This window comes from Simochromis diagramma, unplaced genomic scaffold (genome assembly GCF_900408965.1).
Source record: "Simochromis diagramma unplaced genomic scaffold, fSimDia1.1 OVJJ01000297.1, whole genome shotgun sequence".
Taxonomy (NCBI): Eukaryota; Metazoa; Chordata; class Actinopteri; order Cichliformes; family Cichlidae; genus Simochromis; species Simochromis diagramma.
The window spans coordinates 158751-179640 of record NW_024386796.1 but is presented as its reverse complement, the minus strand read 5'-3'; the positions used below and the strand labels follow the sequence as shown (position 1 = coordinate 179640).

The 20890-nt window shown below is 47.3% G+C and overlaps 2 protein-coding genes across 6 annotated transcripts in view; one reads left to right on the top strand and one right to left on the bottom strand.

Moving 5' to 3' along the window:
- mindy1 (MINDY lysine 48 deubiquitinase 1) overlaps positions 1–2624 on the top strand; it is a 32978-nt gene extending 30354 nt beyond the window's left edge. For all 5 annotated transcript variants that reach the window (XM_040024859.1, XM_040024855.1, XM_040024854.1 and 2 more), the window contains one exon: positions 626–2624. In XM_040024859.1, the coding sequence (XP_039880793.1) occupies positions 626–691 (66 nt within the window). In that variant the 3' untranslated portion in view covers positions 692–2624. The remainder of the gene's footprint in view (positions 1–625) is intronic.
- pi4kb (phosphatidylinositol 4-kinase, catalytic, beta) lies at positions 2395–19154 on the bottom strand. Its single transcript, XM_040024853.1, has 15 exons — positions 18937–19154; positions 17253–17715; positions 16654–17108; positions 16151–16543; positions 13017–13244; positions 12687–12935; positions 12496–12602; positions 11581–11685; positions 11387–11510; positions 11161–11274; positions 10931–11082; positions 9434–9566; positions 8770–8890; positions 8012–8196; positions 2395–2406 (listed from the first exon to the last, which is right to left on the bottom strand). Exons 2-14 carry the CDS (start codon positions 17698–17700, stop codon positions 8015–8017), a joined length of 2811 nt encoding a protein of 936 aa, XP_039880787.1. The 5' UTR covers positions 17701–17715; positions 18937–19154; the 3' UTR covers positions 2395–2406; positions 8012–8014.
- Between the last annotated feature and the right edge of the window lie 1736 nt (positions 19155–20890).

Here is a 20890-nt window from a genome sequence, read left to right as displayed (position 1 = left end):
TAAAGGGGGCATGAAACTCTGCACGTGAAGGCTTGTTTACATCACGGAGCCCAGCTCGTCGCTCTGGTAACCACCTGTCACCTGACTCAGGCTTTCCTCCACAGTCCTCATTTATAAAGTGTTGTACAAACACAGCTAACAGCCACTTCCTGCTGCAGACACAGACCGTAAAGTGACAGTAGATCCTGGTTTAACATGAACTGACTGCTGCAGCGCTACAGTGATCCCCTCACACTGATGGTCAGCTTCACTGTCCTTTCCTCTGAGGCATCGATCCTGTCACTTGTTAGCTCAGTCTGTTAGCCAACCACGTGATGTCACGCTGCGTACTGATACGAGAGGGCGCTGTTTTTAAAACTTTCAGCACTTATTTGTTAAACCCGGCTGAGTTACATCAGTGTCTGAGAGCAGGTGTCAGTGAGCCTTCATGCACATAGTTTCATGTCCACTTTAAAACACCTGAGTTAGCGTTCAGAAGACGAGTGTGAAATATTAGAATAAGTAGTTCTCTGACTGCCACGTAAATGTTAGTCACCATGAAAAGATTTTTTATTGATCTCAATAATGTGACAATAATAACCGTGACATGAGGTGATTACACTGTGTTATTGTTACGGTGTTCCAGGTCAGAGGTCAGGGGGCACAGCAAGCCAGGAGAAGAGACAAGGACTCAGACTGCGTCCTCCTGTAGACTCTTCAGCAACGCCGCCATCATTGTCGTCTGTCACGCCGTCGGACTCCTCTGTGTGTCTGCGGCGGGCGGGTGAGGGGTCACGTTCGATGCCAAACCTCCCAGCTTCCCCTTTGTTTCACAGGTCAAAGGTCTTTAGGACGCGCTCTTCGCCAATGTCTTTATTAACCATTAATAAATATCGGACAGCGATGAAGTGATCAGACGGAGCTGTGGCTGAAACAACGACCTATGACTCTGCAGCTGTGTTATTTCGCAGCTCCTACTCCTCTGTAGGCTTCCTGAAGTTGGCCAATCAGTAAAGTCTTAAAGGGGAGGAGCTAAAACGGTCGGAAACGAAATGTTTTAGCCCCTCCCCCTTTAACCCAGTGCTTGCTAACCCCGCCTCCTCCTGTGGCTGCGGTTGAAGTTCCTGAAACGAATGGAAACATGATTCCTGCCTCTTTCAAACTCGGACAAATTTAACTTCGTACAAACCAAACGACTGAAAGCTGCTGGCTCTGTGTAAGGATATGCCCTCTGTGACATCACAAAGATCCCAGACTAGGACAAAACAAAATGTTAAGAATGGATGTTTCCTCCAAATTATTGAAAGTAAGATGTAATTAAAGATAAACATCTGAGCGCTGTTGTGCTGTGTGTATTACTGTATGCTGTAGCTGACGAGCACCTTCAGGCAACTGTTGTTGTAATTTGGCGCCGTGAAAGTTAAACCATGACATCGTGTTCCCACGACGAGGACGGAAAAATGAGGGTTTGTCTGTTTGGCCTGACCGAAGGAGCCGATGGTGATGTGACACGGCAGGCCATTATTAACCTCGAATGTGACGGCTCCGTAGCGCTGCTTTAGCTAAAAACGGGTCTTTCACTGGTGTTTCCTGGGACCAGTTTGACCAGAACCTCCCAAATATTCAGTCTGAAGTTGTGAAAGAAAAATAAGATCCTGTGATTCTCAGACTGGTTCTTTGTTTCCCTGCAGATTAAAACGAGGTCGTCACGGTTGTGACATTTGACCAAATTATGACATCAAAGTTTGGATTAAACACGTAAAAAAAAAACATTTTAATATCACTGAGTTTTTGTTTTTCTGTAAACATTAACCACGACTGATTTCATCACCAATAAATTTGGCTTAAAGGAACAAATGTAAACGCGCGTTGAGTTTCATGTCCCACAGATTCATGATTGAGTCACTGGTTTATTTTGTCCTCTTCACTTGCAGTGACTCAGTTTTTAAACTTGAACTAAAGTCTTGATATAAAACTTTTACCTGTAAACGATTTTGTGGCCGTCGTTCACAGTGAGTGGACAGACCAGCCGTGACGTCGTGGCTGTTTTTCTGTATTTTCTCCTAAATCTGCTGTGGAAACAAACCTAAAACTCAGGAGGACGTTTGAGGTGAAAACCTGCGAACTGTTCGTCTCTGAGTTCAGACTTGGTGCAGTTTCTTCTTCAGATCAAACAAAGAATTAAGAACTTGTTTAACGCCACAACAGCGTTCCCGTCATGCCTGTCAGGGTTTTAGGCACGGACGGCAAAAAGATGGACGTACCTACTCTGACGCCACCTGCTGGTTAGTGAGATCGTCACTGCAGAACAGCAGTTCACGTAACCTCTTTGAAACCAGGCGGGTCCACATTTCGCAGATTTGTTCGTGTGTCATTAATCACCCATGCAGAGCCTACTCACCTCTTTAGGGCCTGAAGTCTTTGCAGCTACAGCTATCGCCATCTGGTGGCCTTCAGATAGAACGCAGGCACTTTCTCTCTGGCTTATTTTTTTCATACCTGGACATCACCTCCATGTTTTTATCGTCTGTGGTATTTTATTTATTAGTTTAGTTTTCTTTGGTGTGACTGTTGGCCCGCCGCTCTGTTCAGGCTTTGTTTAATCTGCCGTCCTGTCAGATCGTCAATAAAAACTCTGAGTTTGACTTCAGTTTCATGGATTTGTTCACAAACATTAACATGCGGATTTTGTTCTTGTTATTCTGGATCACCACAGGCAATTTCAAACATTTGAACACCATTGCCTTTACAACTGATTAGTTGGCAAACTTTTTTTAAATTTAGTTTATAGGAAACAAACCAGAATGCAGACCAACACTGTTATGGACGCCTGTGATCATAGAAAAATCCGAATTGTGACTTTTTATTTTTGTTATTTTCTTACTTTAAAGAGAAGAGTCTTTCAGATCAGAGGCATCCAACTCCAGGCCTCGAGGGCCGGTGTCCTGCAGGGTTTAGAGCTCACCCTGGGTCAGCACACCTGAATCACATGATTAATTCATTGCCAGGCTTCTGGAGAACTGCAGGACATGTTGAGGTCATTTAGCCGTTTAAATCATCCGTGTTGGATCAAGGACACATCTAAGACCTGCAGGACACCGGCCCTCGAGGCCTGGAGTTGGACACCTCTGGTGTAGATGTTCGTAAACATAAAATATGAGATGCGAAATTTCAGATTTGACTTTCTTTAAAGTTAATTATGCACCAGTTAGAAAAGTGATTTAAAACCAGTAAGTATCTTACAGACTGAGAAAGAACACAGGTGCAGGTCAGAAGCAGGTTTCAGGTTTATTGAATAAGTTGCCATGCAGTTAGTCAGGACGTGACAGATGGACTCTACATGATGAGAAACAGGGACACACCTCCAGTCGTCAGCTGGATCTTAACGATTCAACACATTAATGCATGTCGCTGCAGAGATGCAGACTTGGGCTACGTTCACACTGCAGGTGAAAGCGCATCAAATCCGACTTTTCTGACCCTGTGCGACGCGTATCCGATCGTGGTGTGGCAGTGTGAACGGCACAAATCCGATCTGGGTCACTTTCGTATGTGGTCCTGAATCTGATACATATCTGATGTTTTAGAAAGCGACTGCTGTTTGATGGTCAGGTCGCATTAAATACGTCTTTTACGTCACTGACACAAGACGGACGCCAATTATCAGCGCCGGAGAAGACATCGTGAACGCTTCCATCCAGTGAAACTGTTGGGAACAACGTTGGAGAAACGGGAACATTTTATTTGTACTGTATAATCTGCAGATTCTGACAGAAATCTGCAGCTATCCTTTGAAACACCGCTCCTCTAAAACAGCAATAAGGATCATTATTAGGCCAAATGCAAATAACACAATAACTTTATAACTTAAAGCAAAATTGGGAAACGTAAAGTCGGAAACAGTCAAACATACTGTTGCTCTGGGTCTAAACGGAGCGCGTTGTGTGTGACGTCTTCTTTTGCACATGCGGCCGCTTTGAGGGTTCACACTAGAGCGCGTTTGCTGTCGCATTTTATTTGTAGTGTGAACAAGCAGACAAAGAAATCGGATTTGATCCAAAAATCAGAATTGAGCTTTAAGACCTGCAGAGTGAACGTAGCCTAACATTCTGAATGTGGTCGGAGGCGAGGAGCAGCTGCAGGAGAGGGCCAATAACGTTTGAGTGCCCAATCACCAGGAGTACATAAAGTCAACCTCATGATTCAGTGGCTTCATGGACCCCACCGCTCTCGTTTATTTACACTAATCTTCATATAAAAGTGCTTTTCCACATAATCCGACTTCATAAGCACGCGGTATGATTTGGGGTAAATGAATTGTTGATCTCACGCGTCCTCCTCCCGTCTCCTGAGATGATGCTGTTTGTGAATTACCTCAGAAATCACTCAAAGTGTTTTCATATAATGTTTCTTCACACAGTGAAAAGTATCGTTGACCGTGACGTTAGCGTCGTTAGCATTTCCCATAGAAATTCCTCAAAAACCAAACACTAACATGGCTGCTGTATGACTCCGTGTTTTAGTAAAATATTAACAACAAAGAATCCTCACAAACGACAGAAACGTTTCATAAATGCACTTTTTCACACTGACTGTGTTCAGAGCTGATGACAGAAAGGCAATGAGGATGTTCAGCGGCAGGGATGAGTTTCAACCATCCGTTCTCCCCACTAGCCTCCAAACTGCAACTAACCCATCATTTGGCTCGACTTTACAGGCGTCTCCAGCTTGTCAAACAGCAGTATCACTCCCCAATGATTTCACTTTAAATTTTAAAGAGCCCCTCTGTAGCGCTTACACCCCGCTTACTTGAAATGTAAATAAATGCAGATGAGCGAGGGGTACTGGAGTGTTGAAACTTGTCCCTGGAGCCGTCAAACCGAGGATATAAAAAGCACTTCTGAGGTCCCACCGTCCCTCCTGTTGCATTGATAAGTTTGTACCTTCTGTACGTCTCAAGGCATCGATTTTTCTCATGGGAAACAAACTCGGTTCGTGTACAGATTCACAAATAACGAACGACAAAGAATGCAAAGAGCGTTTGCTAATCTGGTAAACTTTAGACACAGCTGCACGTAAAATAGTGAGCTAGTTAGCAGACGGTAACGTGGCGCTGCGTTCACGACAACAGAACTGTGGTTGTCCTTTTACAGTGGTCAGAAAACTACTACAAACACTGGCTTTATTCCAGCAAGAGCCAGTTCACTGTCCGCCGGCTCAGCGTCCCCCTTTTCACAGTTAAACATTCATTAATAAACAAGAATAAAAACAAAACAGAAAATAAAACTGTCATAATGTCCGAGCGTCAGGTGACCAGATTTTAGCCCCGACCTGATGTTAGCTGATTACCATTCGTGTGGAATAACTACCCAAATTGGAAAGATTTTGTGTCTTGCTACCTGCTAATAATCAAGTGCATCTGAGAGTAAAATTATATTTTAATCGTTTTAGAGGAAACTGCCACTATAACACGTTCTTTCACTGAAATTAGCTCCAGCTATGTAATCAGTTAACTGCTCATCTCTACAAATGTAACGCTGTATTAGCTTGCCGTTTAGCTAGCTGTAAAAATGCTTTATGTTTGATTTCAGTCATAACTGGAACTGCAGCTCAAAGCCAGCCTCCAGTGAACTGCTGCTGCCCTTAAACAGCGGGGAAAGTTGCTATTTACAGAAATGACAACTGTTAGCTAGCAAACGCGAAACGTTCTCATTTAGTGCGTCAGGTAGAGGTGCATACTGTAGAAATACACAGGAAGCCGTTTCTATGTGTAAGACGCTGAAATAAAGCCAGTGTTCCAGCATTAGAGCGACATCAGCAGCAGCTGCGAAAACCGCTAGCTTTCGCTCAACAGTGAGAACACGTCTAAAACATTCACGTGTTCAGGAAACTGATCGTCAGTCTCAAAGAACCCAAGCTCAGCGTGCACAGAACCGCCTCTTCTGATTGGCCAGCATTAACCAAGGGAATGTATATTGGGGCCAATCGGAGAGGAACACTGCTGAGCTCTTAGTACGTAAATACAGACTCACATAACAATAACGCGTTTAGTCCAAAGTGATAATAATTAAAGTATAATTCTCCTGATAAGAACCCTTTGGCTCAGAACGGCCACTTACTGTACACTGACATTGTCACTGTATAATTTCTAGCATGTGCACCGAGTTGACAGAAACACATGAACAACAAAACTTCAGTAACTTTTTTTCAGAAATTGAAATTGGACCTAAAAAGATGTTGTAACAAACATTAAAATAAAATAAAAAATGAAAGTAAATATTTTTTTCACCAGACACTCGTCACATTGATAAAGGTTTAGTATTTTCTTACACTAACAAGACAAAACTGTTTTATAAAAGCTCTCAAAGGCAACTTACTGTGTTTTTTGTGCTGATGCTAGTTGGTCAAAGGTTTAAACGGAAAGTGCAGTTCAGAAGAAAGTGCTGCCCCTCTACAGACTACTGCAAGTCAGCCAATCAGACGAAAGTAGGCTTATAGAGAGACAGCAACTAAAATGGCGAGTTTGTTATCTTGTTACAAAACGTACTTATTTTAGAGAGGAATAAATAAAAAAAGTAACTTGGCAAAAAGTTTTAGCCAAGACACTGTCAGGTTAATTGCTAACAAACTGCAATGAGGGAAAAAATCAACTTAAGTGTATAATAAACGTATACTCTCTGCTGCTAGTAGTTTAGTGGTTATTAGCTAGTGAGAGAGCATAAGCTGTATACTACAGCAGTGAAAGAGTAATGTTATTAGGAAATGAGGACAGGACTCATTTATTTCTTTGATTAGCCTTAGCTAGGTATTAATTTTGTTAGCTAGTACAGGAACATTAGCTTAAAAAGACATCTCCCCTAGTAATTAAAAAATAATAATGTAGTTTATTGTAGTAATGGCCATATTTCTAATAAATATTCTGGACTTTGCTCCTCCACAGTCTGTGAGTAATTCTCCATTAGCATAGCTAGCATGACAGTGACTCTGTTAAAAACCAAACAGCTAAATAGATATTTGGGAAAGAAAAATGAGCTAAAGTGGTAAAATAACAGTTTAGGAAAAAGTGAAATACAATAAAATAAAACAGAGGAAAATGAGCAGCAGTGGTCACTGGCTCAGGCTAATGGACGTTCAGGACAAAAGAATTTGAGCTTGCCCAAACCTCGACGCGCTTACAGTTGCTAAAAATGTCGGGACAAGGCTGACGATGAGCTGTGAGAAATGTCTGGTGAAAACAGGAATGCTGCTGGAAGATAAAGCGATAATCTGTAAAGGACGGTGGATACGTCAGCCTTTCTGTGAGCGTGCCGAGAACGCTGAGTTCACGTTGTGCTTTTTCCTCGTAGCCATTCTGATTCGGAGAGCAAACTCCTTCGACCTCTGCTGGTGTTCGCGTCCACTCGGACTTCATTTAAACGTCAAGAGAAGGTTCATGCCGACCCAGTCAGACGCGTCCTCGGGCTCACCCTCGAGTTACTGCGGATTTCTCCTCTGAGTCCATTTTAAACTACGACAAGTTGGGAGGAAAAAAGAGGGCGCCTTCTGGAATCTCGGGCTTACGATTACGAGACTTTTATCTTTGGAAAAGGAGCTTCTGTAATTACAGGATGTTTGCTGGAAAGAACAAAACGCCTTTCTCAGACGTTTTCCTGTCAACAGACGTGGAATCGGAAACATTGAGCTGTTTTTAGCTGAAGGATGGGTGAAGTAGTGGTGGTTGTGTCTGTAAACGCTCTGCTGCTGGGCAGTTTAGTAGTGATTATGGGCTGGTTAATAAAGTCGACAGCAGTGACGAGTTCACGCGTTTCCGTGTGACGAGCAGCAGGAAGTCGAATCTGCCGTGCTGTCGCTTCGATTAGCTGCAGATGTAAATCCATAAACGATGTGATGAAGTGGTTTCCGTCTCTATCAAGTCTTCCAGCAGCCGCTTCGACCCCGATGACGGTGACGAGGCGGCTCCGTCGAATCCAATCAGGCAGCGGCGCAGCGAAACGTCTGCCGGCTCCAGCCACCGCCGTCGCTCAGTCCAGACGGGTCACATGATGCCGTTGGTGAGGTACTGGAAGCCGTCGTAAAGTTTGGTGGTGATGGAGCGCACGGACCCGTCCACGAGCTGCTCCACCAGCAGCTGCAGCTGCTCCTCCGTCAGGCTCATGTGGAAGCGCTCCTTCAGGCCGCGCATGGTGCTCGAGCCGTGGAAGCAGGGCAGCTGGGAACCTGTGGGGTTAAAATAAGAGTGCACAACAACTTTGTTAACAGCTGACTGGCAAACACGTCCTTAAACCCACACCGGTCAATTCGTGCGCTCTGGACCTCCGCCCCGAGTCGCCGACAGCGCTACGATGTGACGCAGGAATGAGTTGGTTGTTGCAGCTTCACTGCGAGGGTTAACCTTTGTCTTGCCGGGCTGCTGTGACGCAGTGCTGGCAGTTTCCGTAATGACTCTAATATCACTGAATAGTGAAATTTGCAAAAACCGGCTGTAGGCTGCAGCTGCTAGCTGTCTGCTAGCTTGGCCTCTGCTGCCTGGAGTTAGGTGGAGCGTGACTCGCTGCATCATCTGCACAAACTCAAACATGAGCTTTTGTTCTGGATAATAAAAAGTTTGGAGTTTTCAGCAGGGACGAACTTTGTGGCCGGACCTGTTCCCTGATGGTGTGGATGTGGAACAGAAAGTATCCCCATCCTACAGACTGAGACTGACTCGTACTGACAGCTGTAAATACGGGGTTAGGCTTAGGCCGCGCGTGTGTGCAGTTTTCAGCTGTAAGAAAGGCGCAATGGTGTTACCTTGCTGCATGATCTCCACGATCTGCAGCACGCGCTCCATGTGCTTCCTGGCTGCGATCAGGCCCTGGAGCATCAGCATCTTGTAGTAGTTAAACATATCTCCGTTCAGCCCGCCCATCACCTGAAACACAGCAAATACCGGGCATCAGGACAGCCACCATGCTAAACTCCACAGGAAGCTTTTCTTCCACCAAAATAAAAGCTTCTGTCATCAGGAGCCATGAAACCCCGATTTCTAGAGTCCTTCAGCGATCCACGCGTGAATCAAACAGAAATTCATCCAAATCAAAACTAAACCTCTGCAGCGCCCGGCTGAGAAACCACGACCGAGCCGGCTGTGACCGGCAGTGCTGAGGGCTCAATGCTGAACAGGACATGTGGGATCTCCTGATCCTGCTGCTGACAGCTGTCGGACACCAGAAATGATCCTCAGCAACTCTGAAGCTCCAAAAACAAAATGAACCATTCATCTACGGGTCAGCAGAGAGTCGGCTTTGAGTGGCTAAAAATCCCATCCAGACGTGCAGGGCAGCCCTCCATCTGCGTGCTGGTCTGTTCTCAGTGACAGGTAAATATCAGGAGACTGCACCTGAGCCCAAAATTGTGATCAACCTCTGCCCGAGATCATCTCCCTCCAACACATCCTCAGGCTGTTTCTACTCACGTCCACAAACTCCGCGGTTAGCTTGAAGGCGGACGTCTCAAAGCCGAGGTTTCTGGGCGAGCTGGACAGGATGAAGCCGAAGTCGATGTGGATGATGTGGCCTTCGGCGTCCAGCAGGATGTTCCCGTTGTGCCTGCGGGGATCAGAGCAGGTGTTACCGAACGATTCGCATGTAGGATTCTCTACATGCTGCAGAGCTAAGCAAGGAAATTCTTACCTTCTCTACACACAAATAAATCAAATATATACAAAAGTCACACTTTTTTAAAAAAGCATAGAAAAATAGAGCAAGCACTGTATAGGAAAGGGCTGCGAGTGGTCAGAAAGTAGAGTCTGCAGGATGTCAATGTAGATGTACAGGTGACTGCAGTGTGTGTTGTGGGGGGAGGGGGTGCCTCTTTAGGACCCCGTTGTTATAAGGCGTCCCCTCCAGTGATGGGAAAGCAATCCCACACATGGACCGCTGTAATGACAGCCTGCAGAGCCTGCTGTCCCGCCCTGGTGGTGCAGTTCCCATAACACATGATGGATAGATGGATGTATAGGTGGATGTGTAGGTGTATAGATGGGTGTATAGGTGGGTGTATAGGTGTATAGATGGATGTATAGGTAGGTGTACAGGTGTATAGGTGGATGTATAGGTGTATAGGTGGATGTATAGGTGTATAGGTGGATGTATAGGTGTATAGATGGATGTATAGGTGGATGTATAGGTGTATAGATGGGTGTATAGGTGGATGTATAGGTGTATAGATGGGTGTATAGGTGGATGTATAGGTGTATAGATGGATGTATAACTGTATAGGTGTATAGGTGGATGTATAGGTGTATAGGTGGATGTATAGGTGGATGTATAACTGTATAGGTGTATAGGTGGATGTATAGGTGTATAGGTGGATGTATAGGTGTATAGATGGATGTATAACTGTATAGGTGGATGTACAGGTGTATAGGTGGATGTATAACTGTATAGGTGGATGTATAGGTGTATAGATGGATGTATAACTGTACAGGTGTATAGGTGGATGTATAGGTGGATGTATAACTGTACAGGTGTATAGGTGGATGTACAGGTGTATAGGTGGATGTATAGAGGGCTGCATTGACAGTCTTCAGTAGAACGGTTCTGATGATATGCAAACTGCAGGGATGTAAAGGACCTGGAAGGTTTCTTTATGTTTCTTCATTAGATGTTCAGGGCTTTTGGGGCTTAGTCCTCGTCAGGACCTTGCGGTAGAATTGCTCAATGTTGGTTGGTGTTAAGGGTGTTAAAGCAAGCGTGGAGCTCTTTCAGCTCATCTGGTAGTGCACTGTCGCTGGCTGTCACCATTTTTTGCAGCATTTAATGGGGCAATATTCTCAATGCATGTGCTGAGGTTGCTAGTAATCACTGATGTAAAGTCCTCCGAATCCACAGACCCGTCCTCACTCAAGGCAGCAGTGTTAACCTCATCAGCAGGGATGACGGTCACTGTTTAACTTTTATGAATGTCTCACCTGTCTTTGACCTGCAGCAGGTAGCAGATGAGGCTGTAGCCGGCGCAGCTCTGCACGAAGTTCCTCTGCGCCGTGAGAAAGGCCTCGGTGGTGAAGCTGCCGTGCTCCTGCAGGAAGTAGTCGAGCAGCGACAGCTGACTCTGCTTCTTCACCTGGAGGACACACACACGAAAACTGCGTTTCAGTCTCATAGACAAAGAAAACTAACTTTCCCAGAATCCCCTGTGTACCTGGTGCAGGGAGACGGCGTTGAGGACGGGCTCGATCATCCCGCTGTCTGAAGACATGACGAGGATCTTGTAGGGTTTGATCCACAGAGGAACGCGCTCCTGCTGCCAGATGGACTGACCAAGGAAACAGACTCGGCTTCAACATGGAAGCAGTTTAACCACACGGAGACTGCGTCTGTATCTGCATCTGTATCGTTGTATGCATGTGTCTGTACTGCGTCTGTACCTGCAGCTGTCTGAGGACCTGATAGGCCAGCAGCTCCTGCCTCAGGTCGTCTCCACACTTTACAATGACAGACAGGAGCCTCCAGGTGGGCAGGTGGCCGTACGGAGACGCCTCTCGGATCCGCCTGAACACAAACGGCGTTAGCGCGAGGAAGACATTGTGGAGCGTTCACCTGCTCGGCTTCACAAACCCACCTGACTTTCTCCTCCCACGGCTCTTTGAGGGCAACAGCCGACGGGTCCTCGGGGTCCCTCCTGAATGCGGTGGGAGTGTGAGCAAGGTTCTCCGATAGCCGCCGTCTGAAAAACAAACCAGGTCGGAGCGTCACGGCAGAACGTACAGCTGAAGATCGAAGCTTCACGGGACTGCTGAGGCCATTTCATCCTCAGAAAGAAGAGTTCCTGAACGTGCTGCTCTTCAGAGATCTACACTCCTGGACAGTAACAACAACTCATCATAATTACATCTGCACACCAGGTGATGTTGGTGTCCTATCAATATGGCAACTACAAAGCAAGCTTCTATGGGGAAACTAATAACTAACAAAAAGGTCCAGTCTATGTAGGCGCGGTTCCTTTATTGTTTTAATTACTTTAAAGACAACTTCAGATCACATTTTGTTGCTGGTAGTTATTTTTGAACGCAGCTCAATATTCCTGTGGAGCTCCTTTATAGCTTGAATTTACTGAAACTACAAACACATAATTGTAGTGTGGAGGGGTGTGGTCTGTGACTCAGCTTCTAGGGAGGGGTGGTGCACTGGGTTCAGTAGGGGAGGCTGCTCAGAGGCTCCTGTTTGAGCAGCACGCCAAGGCCTAAAGGGGGGAGGAGCTGAGAACAGAAAGCTGCAAGTGAGCGGGCATCAGCAACAGTGAGACCGCGGCCGCTAACAGCCTGGAAACGCTAAATTGTAAACATGAAGTGCGAGCCATGAAGCACCGACATGCACGTTGGCGTCGTGCTGGGCAGAACCAACACTAGCTTGTGTTACACGTAGCTTACCGCGGGTAACACGGCGTAATATTTCGTTTGAACTGCCCTGAAACAGCACTGGTGTTCCCGCGTTTCTGCTTCTAACCTCCGCCTGTGGAGGGCAACCCGCTGTTTACCTGATGTCTCCGGCGGCGATGAACACGGGCTCTTTGCTCTCCAGGCTGGTGATGCTGTCCACCGAGAACTGGCTGATGTTGTCGCTGCTGCTGGTCTGAGCCTCCATCTGCAAACACATGCTTGTTACTGTGCTTCGGGAGGACAGAGTACACAGGGTTACTGCAGGCAGTACGCCGACGCTTTCACATACCTCCACCTGCAGCTGCCCGATATCATCGGTGGCCCACGCCTCGTCGTCGTTGTCGTAGTTTGGGACGGTGGAGAAACTTCCCGTTCTGTGTTCCGATGTCATACCACTGCTGCCATTAGCTGCGGTGCTGCAGTCCAGGTTCTCCGCGGAGCGGGCCGAGCGTATCCGCGTCTCTGGGATGCGAACGGGAACGGGAGACGTCTCGAAGCTGTCGCAGTCCAACACCTCCACGTAGATGATGTATGGAGCCTAAAGGAGGAGAAGGAGCAGCAGTCAGAGGACATTGGACAGATGTTCTCTGGCACATGTGGCGGGTACACCGGAGGTCACCTTGTCCTTGGAGTTTAGGACCACGGCCTGCGTGTGGGGGACCCTGCAGACGTGGTGCTGGTGCTCGGCGGTGGGCAGCCATACGCGGGCCGGCAGCTTGTGGTTAAGCAGCGACAGCTCGGAGATCAAACGCTGCGTCTTCTGCTCTTTGGTGGGCAGTGTGGCGAGACGCTTCCCGATGCCCATCAGAGACTTGATGAACTCCCTCTGAGGACGGAGACGCTCGGGCTGCAGACGCACGAAACACCCACAGAGAGTCATCGTTTCTAACCACACACACACATACGTTCCCTGATGCTCCGCCCACAGAGGCATGTGAGTGACTCATCGGTAGCTCGAATGGGCTGTTTAACCCTTTAAAGCCGGTCGGAGCGGGCACGCTCCGTTTTGCGTAACTATTTTTAAATCCCTGTAGAAAGTGAACCACGTAAGCTAGCGCAATAATTTTTTTTGCATATGAAACCGGAGGAGTTGTACTTTCATCTTATGCCATCAGCTTGTCCTCGGTCACAGTTTCCTTCCACATAAAGATTTGCAAAAATTGCATAAAAAGCTCTTGCAGGAACAAAAACGTAATATTCCAGAAACACGCTTTGCCGATCCGATCAGCTGTTCGTAACACTTCCCACATTGAAACAGACGTCAGCGCGAACGATCGCATGTCCGCCATTACCTGCCCGAAACCGGAAGTGGCGTCATTTTCGCGGAAAATGTAGTTTTTAACTTGTAGGCCTTGGAAGCCTATACTGGTGTTTTTATAAGTCATGTTTGATTTTATGCTTTTCTGAATAGTTGCTGTGATGCTTAGAACTCGAATTGCACTGCTGGAAATAGTTTATTTTGATGCACATGCTGTTGTCTTTGCAAATTTGCATCATAGGATTGTTTTTCGTTTTTCGCTTTGAGCGTTTCGAAAAGCGCTATATAAATGCAGTCCATTATTATTATTAGTACCTGTTAGAGATGGACCGATCTGATATTACGTATCGGTATCGGTCCGATACTGACCTAAATTACTGGATTGGATATCGGAGAGAAATAAAAAATGTAATCCGATCCATTAAATATCACAAACGCACCTCACAAAACTTGCGACACGGCTCATAACCGTAGCACGTCGGAGCAGTGTGCTCACGTGATAGAGCGGCTGTGGCGTGCGAGACCTCTCGGCGGTCTGGTTGAGCATTTGTAGCCTCGCTACCAATCCGGCATTTCATCTCCAAGAAAGGTATCCCAGAGAAGTAAAGCAAGTGTGTAAGTTATCGCATTCCCACGTTAAGCTTAACAACAGATATATGGAGCGACTGCCCCTCTCTCTCTCTCCTGTTGCTACTTCAATCATGAAACTGATCAATGATCAGCTGATCGGCTTTTCTCTTGTTTGTTTTTGGCCCACTTTGCACCAGAAAGAGGAAACCAGCGGCTGAACAACAGCAGCACGTTTAAGCTTGATAAGCTGTTGTTAGAATTTATTTAATATTACTTTCTACACCAGGATCTTTTTCTACAGCTGACTGCTGGTAACTGTGCAGGGGCGGATCTAGCAAAGTTTAGCCAGGGGGGCCGATAGGGCATGAACAGGGAAAAGGGGGCACAGAGACATACTTTTCTTTCTTATTCTCATTTAAAATTTCTAGCTTTTAATAAACAATTATCTGAATCTTACACCCAAAGTTTTAATCTGATGTAAAATGTATAGAAGTCCATTACTGTATATAGTAACTGTTAAGTCTGATATACCCTAGTAAGCTATAGTACTTTTTCCTTTGGGAAGATACCATCTGTGCAGTCTGCAGTTCTGTTGAAGAAAGATGTTGAATCTATTTAATTATTCTTGAAAAATAATTTATTTCTGTGCATTTTTTTAAACATGTGCATTAAATTAAAGTTGATTACGTCGATTAAGCATCACGAGGCGGAGGGTGGGGGGGGGTTCCCTATTTTTATTTTTATTTATTTTTTTGCTGGGAGTTGGCAGCCCTGTTAGTTAGGTTGCTTAATATTTCCACTAAGTAAAATAGCAGAATAGGGAGGATGGTGCAGGTTTAAGTTTATTAGATTGGTCAGTGTTGCTGGTCTAATATAATAGTTTTTGCAAACAGGTATAACAGAATAACTTTAGTTTTGTTTTGTTTTTTTAAACTTGAGTATGAACTTATACAAAATGCAGAAAGATATTTTAAAAAAAACATTTTATTGATTATAAAATTCGCTATATCGGATTTATATCGGTATCAGCAGATATCCAAATTTATGATATCGGTATCAGACATAAAAAAGTGATATCGTGCCGTCTCTAGTACCTGTAATACCTGCAGCGTGCTCTAACCGCTCTAATAGGATATTATGGTCGACAGTATCGAACGCTGCACTGAGGTCTAGCAGGACAAGCACAGAGATGAGTCCACTGTCAGAGGCCATAAGAAGATCATTTGTAACCTTCACTAAAGCTGTTTCTGTGATGAGCTCTGTTGATGATGTAGCTGTTTGAATTTTTGATATGAAAGCATTTGTTTGTGTTTAAGTTGTTTGTTGCTGGTTTTTAGTTTGTTTTTGTCTTTTTGGGAGCTGACACAGTCTCTATGGAGATGGGTTTTTGGGGGATTAGCAGGAGGAGAGAAGCTGCAGAGAGGCGTGTAAGACTGCAACTCTGCTTCCTGGTCCCAACTCTGGATAGTCATATTTTGGGGGGTTTAATAAATTTGTCCATATTTCTAGAAATGAGAGCTGCTCCATCCAAAGTGGGATGGATGCCGTCTCTCCTAACAAGACCAGGTTTCCTCCAGAAGGTTTGCCAGTTATGTATGACGCCCATGCAGCAGCAGATCTCATGGCTTATTTGTTGATTGTAGTAGTACTGGGGTCCGTAGCCTTTGACTCTAGAGCAGCGGTGTCCAACTCCAGGGCTCGGGGGCCGGTGTCCTGCAGGTTTTAGATGTGTCCTTGATCCAACACCGCTGTTGACCTCCTCAACAGGAAGTTCTCCAGAGGCCTGGTAATAAACTAATCATGTGATTCGGGTGTGTTGACCCAGGGTGAGATCTAAAACCTGCACGACACCAGCCCCTGGAGGCCTGGAGCTGCCCACCCCTGCTCTAGAGGAACGGCACCACCTGAGAGAATCTCTGGCTCACCTCTTCGTGGACCGCCTCCACTTTTGGGTTACTGCCAGTCCGTCGGAGACCAGCGCCAGGTCCATTGCTCGCCATGGTGGCATCCGACTTGGATCTCTGGTGGGTCCTCCTGGACGGGGAAACAAACACCTCGGCTTGTCCCTGTCCAGGGCCAAACATGGAAGAGGCCTCGGCGTTGCTGCCATCGTGTCTGTGATGGCGATGGCGGCGGTGAGACGGCGAGGATGCGGGGCTGTCAGATGGGGCGGGGTTGAGCTCGTCGGACAAGATGAGCTTTCGGAGTTTGGTTCCTCTTGAGTGGCGCTGGGTGGAGATATGCATGTCGGAGGAGTAGGCACCGAGCAGCCAGGCAGAGAGCAGCGAGAATGTGATGCTGGCGCTGCAGCGGTGGATCTGCCGGACACAAACACCTGCGTGAGAACCCCCCGACTGTGACGCAGCGGGTCACCGACCCCTGTTCTCTAGCTAACGTTAGCTGAGCTAGCTTAAACTTAGGGACTCACCAGGTACGGTCGGATGGCGTCGCCCACCTCTGTGTCCATGTGGATGTACATGTTGAGCAGCTGCGGCAGGTAGAAGTCGACCTCCTCGTGCGGGAAGCTGAACAGGCGGTTACCGATGTAGGCCTGCACGCCAGGCTCCTTAGAGTTGTGCAGGTAGGAGATCGCCATGGAGACGTCAAACAGCTTGGACTCGAACAGGCGCAGCAGCCACGACTGCTTTGATGACGACGGTGGCGAGAAAGGTTCTGGCCGAGCCGAAGGACGCGGGTCGGGCTGGGACGGCGTGTCGGTGTCTTCCTCATCTTCCTCTTTGATGGAGCCGGCATCTGGGCTGATGAGCTGGGTCACGGCGCCGCGCTCTGCCACATCTGCCGGGTGCTGCCGCTGATCATCCTGCAGCTTGACTTTAAGGAGCACTTCCTGGCACGCCTTCAGCGCCACCTCCGGGTCGATGACTGGAACAGCAGAACAGAGAAATCGATATGGATCAAAACTAGCGGAGGATGTAGAGGTGTAGCAACTGTGGCCCCACCCACACCTCGCTCCAGATTCATCCTAAGCAGTGAATATTTTGGAAAACCGTTTCCTCTCCTTGTTACCTTGCTCGACACCTAGGTCCATCTCCATGGCGTCCTCTGAGATGACGTCCAGCGGAGGACTTGGTCCTCGCTGGTCGCCGCCACCGCTCGACGTGCCTCCGCTGCCGATGCCCTCGCTGGCGCTGCTGCTACCGAGGCTGCAGGTGCTGCCGATGCTCCCACTAGGGGAGGAGCTGCGGGGGCTGGCGCTGGGAGAGGAGGCCTGATCCCCGTGGGTGGGCGGAGGCAGCTGCAGCTGAGGGCGAGCGTGACGGTGATGATGATGGTGATGGTGAGTGAGGAAGTCTGAGGAACTCTCAGAGCAGGAGGATGAGGAAGAGGAGGCGCTGGAGGGGGAGGAGGGGCAGGAGAACGTGGTAGGAGAGGAGGACGAGGCGGGGGGAGGGGGTTGCGCAGAGTGGGAAAGGCGGAGCGAGCGCACAGCCGGGGACCCTTCGGCGTCGGCCATTTTGGAAGAGGAGTCCTACAGATAGACAGAGAGAGCACGAGTCACATGACACAGCTGAGAGGATTCAAGGTCGCCCTACCTGTTTACCAACACACACAGCGAGGATGAGGTCACATGACTCCTCCTGGCTTCAGCTTGTCATACTTATTTATTTATTTATTTAGGACAGTGCATGTTAATGAACATAAATGTAAAAAAAAAAAATTACATGAATGTAAACATGCCAGATTAAATGACACTCCTAAAGACCCCGGGCTTCTGAAAAAACAACCCGGGCTTAGGCCCAGTAAGCCACCACCACCCCCGCTCCGCCGATGGGCAGACCAGCCCTTTAAATATCCTGTAACACTGTTCAATATTGGAGGGTAGCCAGTGCCCCCCTTGGGGACGCACCTGTACAGGGTACTGCAGGTAGACCAAAGATGCTTTAAATCATTAGCTATTATTACAGACTGGGTCTGTTCACCCTGTCATGTCACATGCCCCGCCCCTTTCTTTGTATTAATGCAGGGCTTTTCCTCAGTGTGTGAAGCACCTCGAGACAAACTGTTGTGATTTAAACTGAATTGAAAACAGATGTGATTCTGGGCCGGAGCAGAGCGAGGAGTGACCGAACGCGTGGCCCATTGTGTGGGTTGCTGGCTGTGCGGAGCAGCGTGGGACTAAACGGAGCACGTGAAGAGTGAAAGGAGAGCAGAGCTGAGGAGGCGAAGCTGCAGGAATCATGTCAGATGTGTTTGTCAGCCAGCTGTCAGGTTCATTTTCACATGTAGGCGATCAGCTGTTCAGTCTGTCCTACACTCACGCACATTACTTTGTTCTTCTGTTAGATGTGTTGCTGTTCTTATATGCATTTTTTAATTTCCCCGCATTGATGTGATCTCAGTCACTGATGAACGCCCTGAGGGGTACTGCTACTCGGTACTGCGGCCTGTACTCACAGTACTGCATGTCACGGGTACTTAAAAAACACCCTGTTACTGCTGACACGTCACGCACGCTCTCGGCGCACATTAAAGACTCGGTTTGGTTCGGATCGATTAATCGGGCCTCTGATGCAGAACTCAAACTGTGAAGAAGAGGAGGAGGAGAGCCGCTCCCTCCTGATGAAAACAAACCGGAGGAGGCAGCTTAAGCCCGGAGTCTAACCCGGGCCTGCCGAACCTGCTAACAGCTAACCCGAACAATAACAGAGAGGCCGAGGCGGAAAAACGAACCGAGGTCAGCAGCACCTACCCGGGTACCGAGGCGCTTTCAGCCCCCTTCAAAGCTCCGACAATCGAACTTCAGTCCGCTCCGCCCCGGGCTGTCCCGGTACGGTCCGGTTCTTTGATCCGGGTCCCGGTGCCACACTTAGTCCAAGATTTTAGGGTCGGTCCATCTGCTCTGGGTTTGTGGCCTGGCTCGGCTCGGCTTGCTTTAAAACTGCGGTGACGCAACATCCGTAAAGACAGAGGCCGTACATAACTATCGGAGCTTCCGGTGGTCTTTACATAATAAAAGCACGTAGAGGAAAAAATAAAAACCAGCTGAAGACATCCGGGCCACTGACAGTAGGACAACACGGGGACGGTGTGTTGGGGGGTGGCGAGCGGCGAGGGGCGCATGGATGGTTTGTTTTGGTCAAGGAAACTCGTCGCTTTGTCAACATTAGATGAATTAAGTTATACTTTTATATTTTTCCACTGGATTTAGCAACACGAAACTCAAAATCACTACATTATCATAAGCATCTTTGAGCGGACGACTCGAATGAGTCTTTGTGTACGAACGGACCACATGCAGTCGGTCACACTTTCGAGCTGTGGGCCGTCACCAACCAGTCCTCACGGTGTGGAGCTAACGGGACACTTTTCTCACTTTAAATTCAAATTCAAATTCAAATTCAAATTTTATTTGTCACGTACACAGTCATACACAGTACGATATGTAGTGAAATGCTTGGACAACTGCTCGTGACCTAAAGAAAACAAAAAAGGAAAAGGCTATGAATAAGATAGGAAATAAATATGAAAAATTAAAAAGGGTAAATTTAACTTTAATGTTGGATTTTATTCCCTCCGGTAAAACATGTAGAAACAACGGTTATTACCTGTGTGTCTGTGTTAGAAATACCCCGTGACAGAGTAACATGAAACACTCAAACGCATGTTCTTGTTTCAGTCCAGGGGTCGATGTGGACGTTGTGGAGGACTATAAATACCTCAGAGTACACACTGATAACAAACTGGACTGGGTTAAAAACACCACTGCTCTCTACAGGAAGGGCTCTGAGCTCCTTCATGAGTCTGTTGTGGTCAGTGCTATTCTCTATGCTGTTGCATGCTGGGACAGCAGGCTGAGGCTCGCAGATGCCAGCAGACTCAACAAACTGATCTGTAAGGTCAGTAATGCTGTGGGGTTGGAGCTGGACTCCCTTAGGGTGCTGTCGGAAAGGCGGATGTTGTCCAAGATAAGGACGATGCTGGATCCCATCCACTCCATGGCCAATGAGATTACCCATAGTGCACCACTGAACGCAGTAGCTGTTTTTGATACGGGCAGTTGCCCGGGGCGGCATCACGGGCACCGGCAAAAAAAAAATTGCTCGTACTCATTGTGCCCCGACATCAGCCAGCGCATATTGGGAATGTCACAGGCACCGATCGGTTTTCTATCACCCTTTTGCTGGGAGTAAGCGCGCCCTCCGTTTGCGAGGTGCGCCTGCAGCACAGGGAGGAGAGGGCGGGGCCGCGGGGGAGTCTCTGGCTGGCTGGAGCAGCGTCTAATAACCAACTCACAAAATAAAACAAAATAAAAACAAAACAACAAACATGAAAACACCAGACATCATTATACAGACTTATAATTTGCACCGACGTTTTTTCGAAATTCTATAAAGTGAGCGCGCGAGCCCTTGGTGCGCGTGCTCGCTGCTGAAGTCAAAGTAAACTTTATTGTCATCTCCGCTACTTACAGTCCAGTATATAGAGAGACGAGACGACGAGGCTCCAGTTACAGCAGTGCAAGAAAACAAACAATAAATATAAGAACAGTAAGAGAATAAATATACACTTTAGGACTCGGGGTGAAGGGATCAATAATGTCATGTTCGGAGGCAATAAGACGCAGGGTTCTCAAGCACGAACCGCTTTTTATTGAATTGTAGCAGCAGTGTACGTCGCTACATCAATTTCTGGACAACACAATC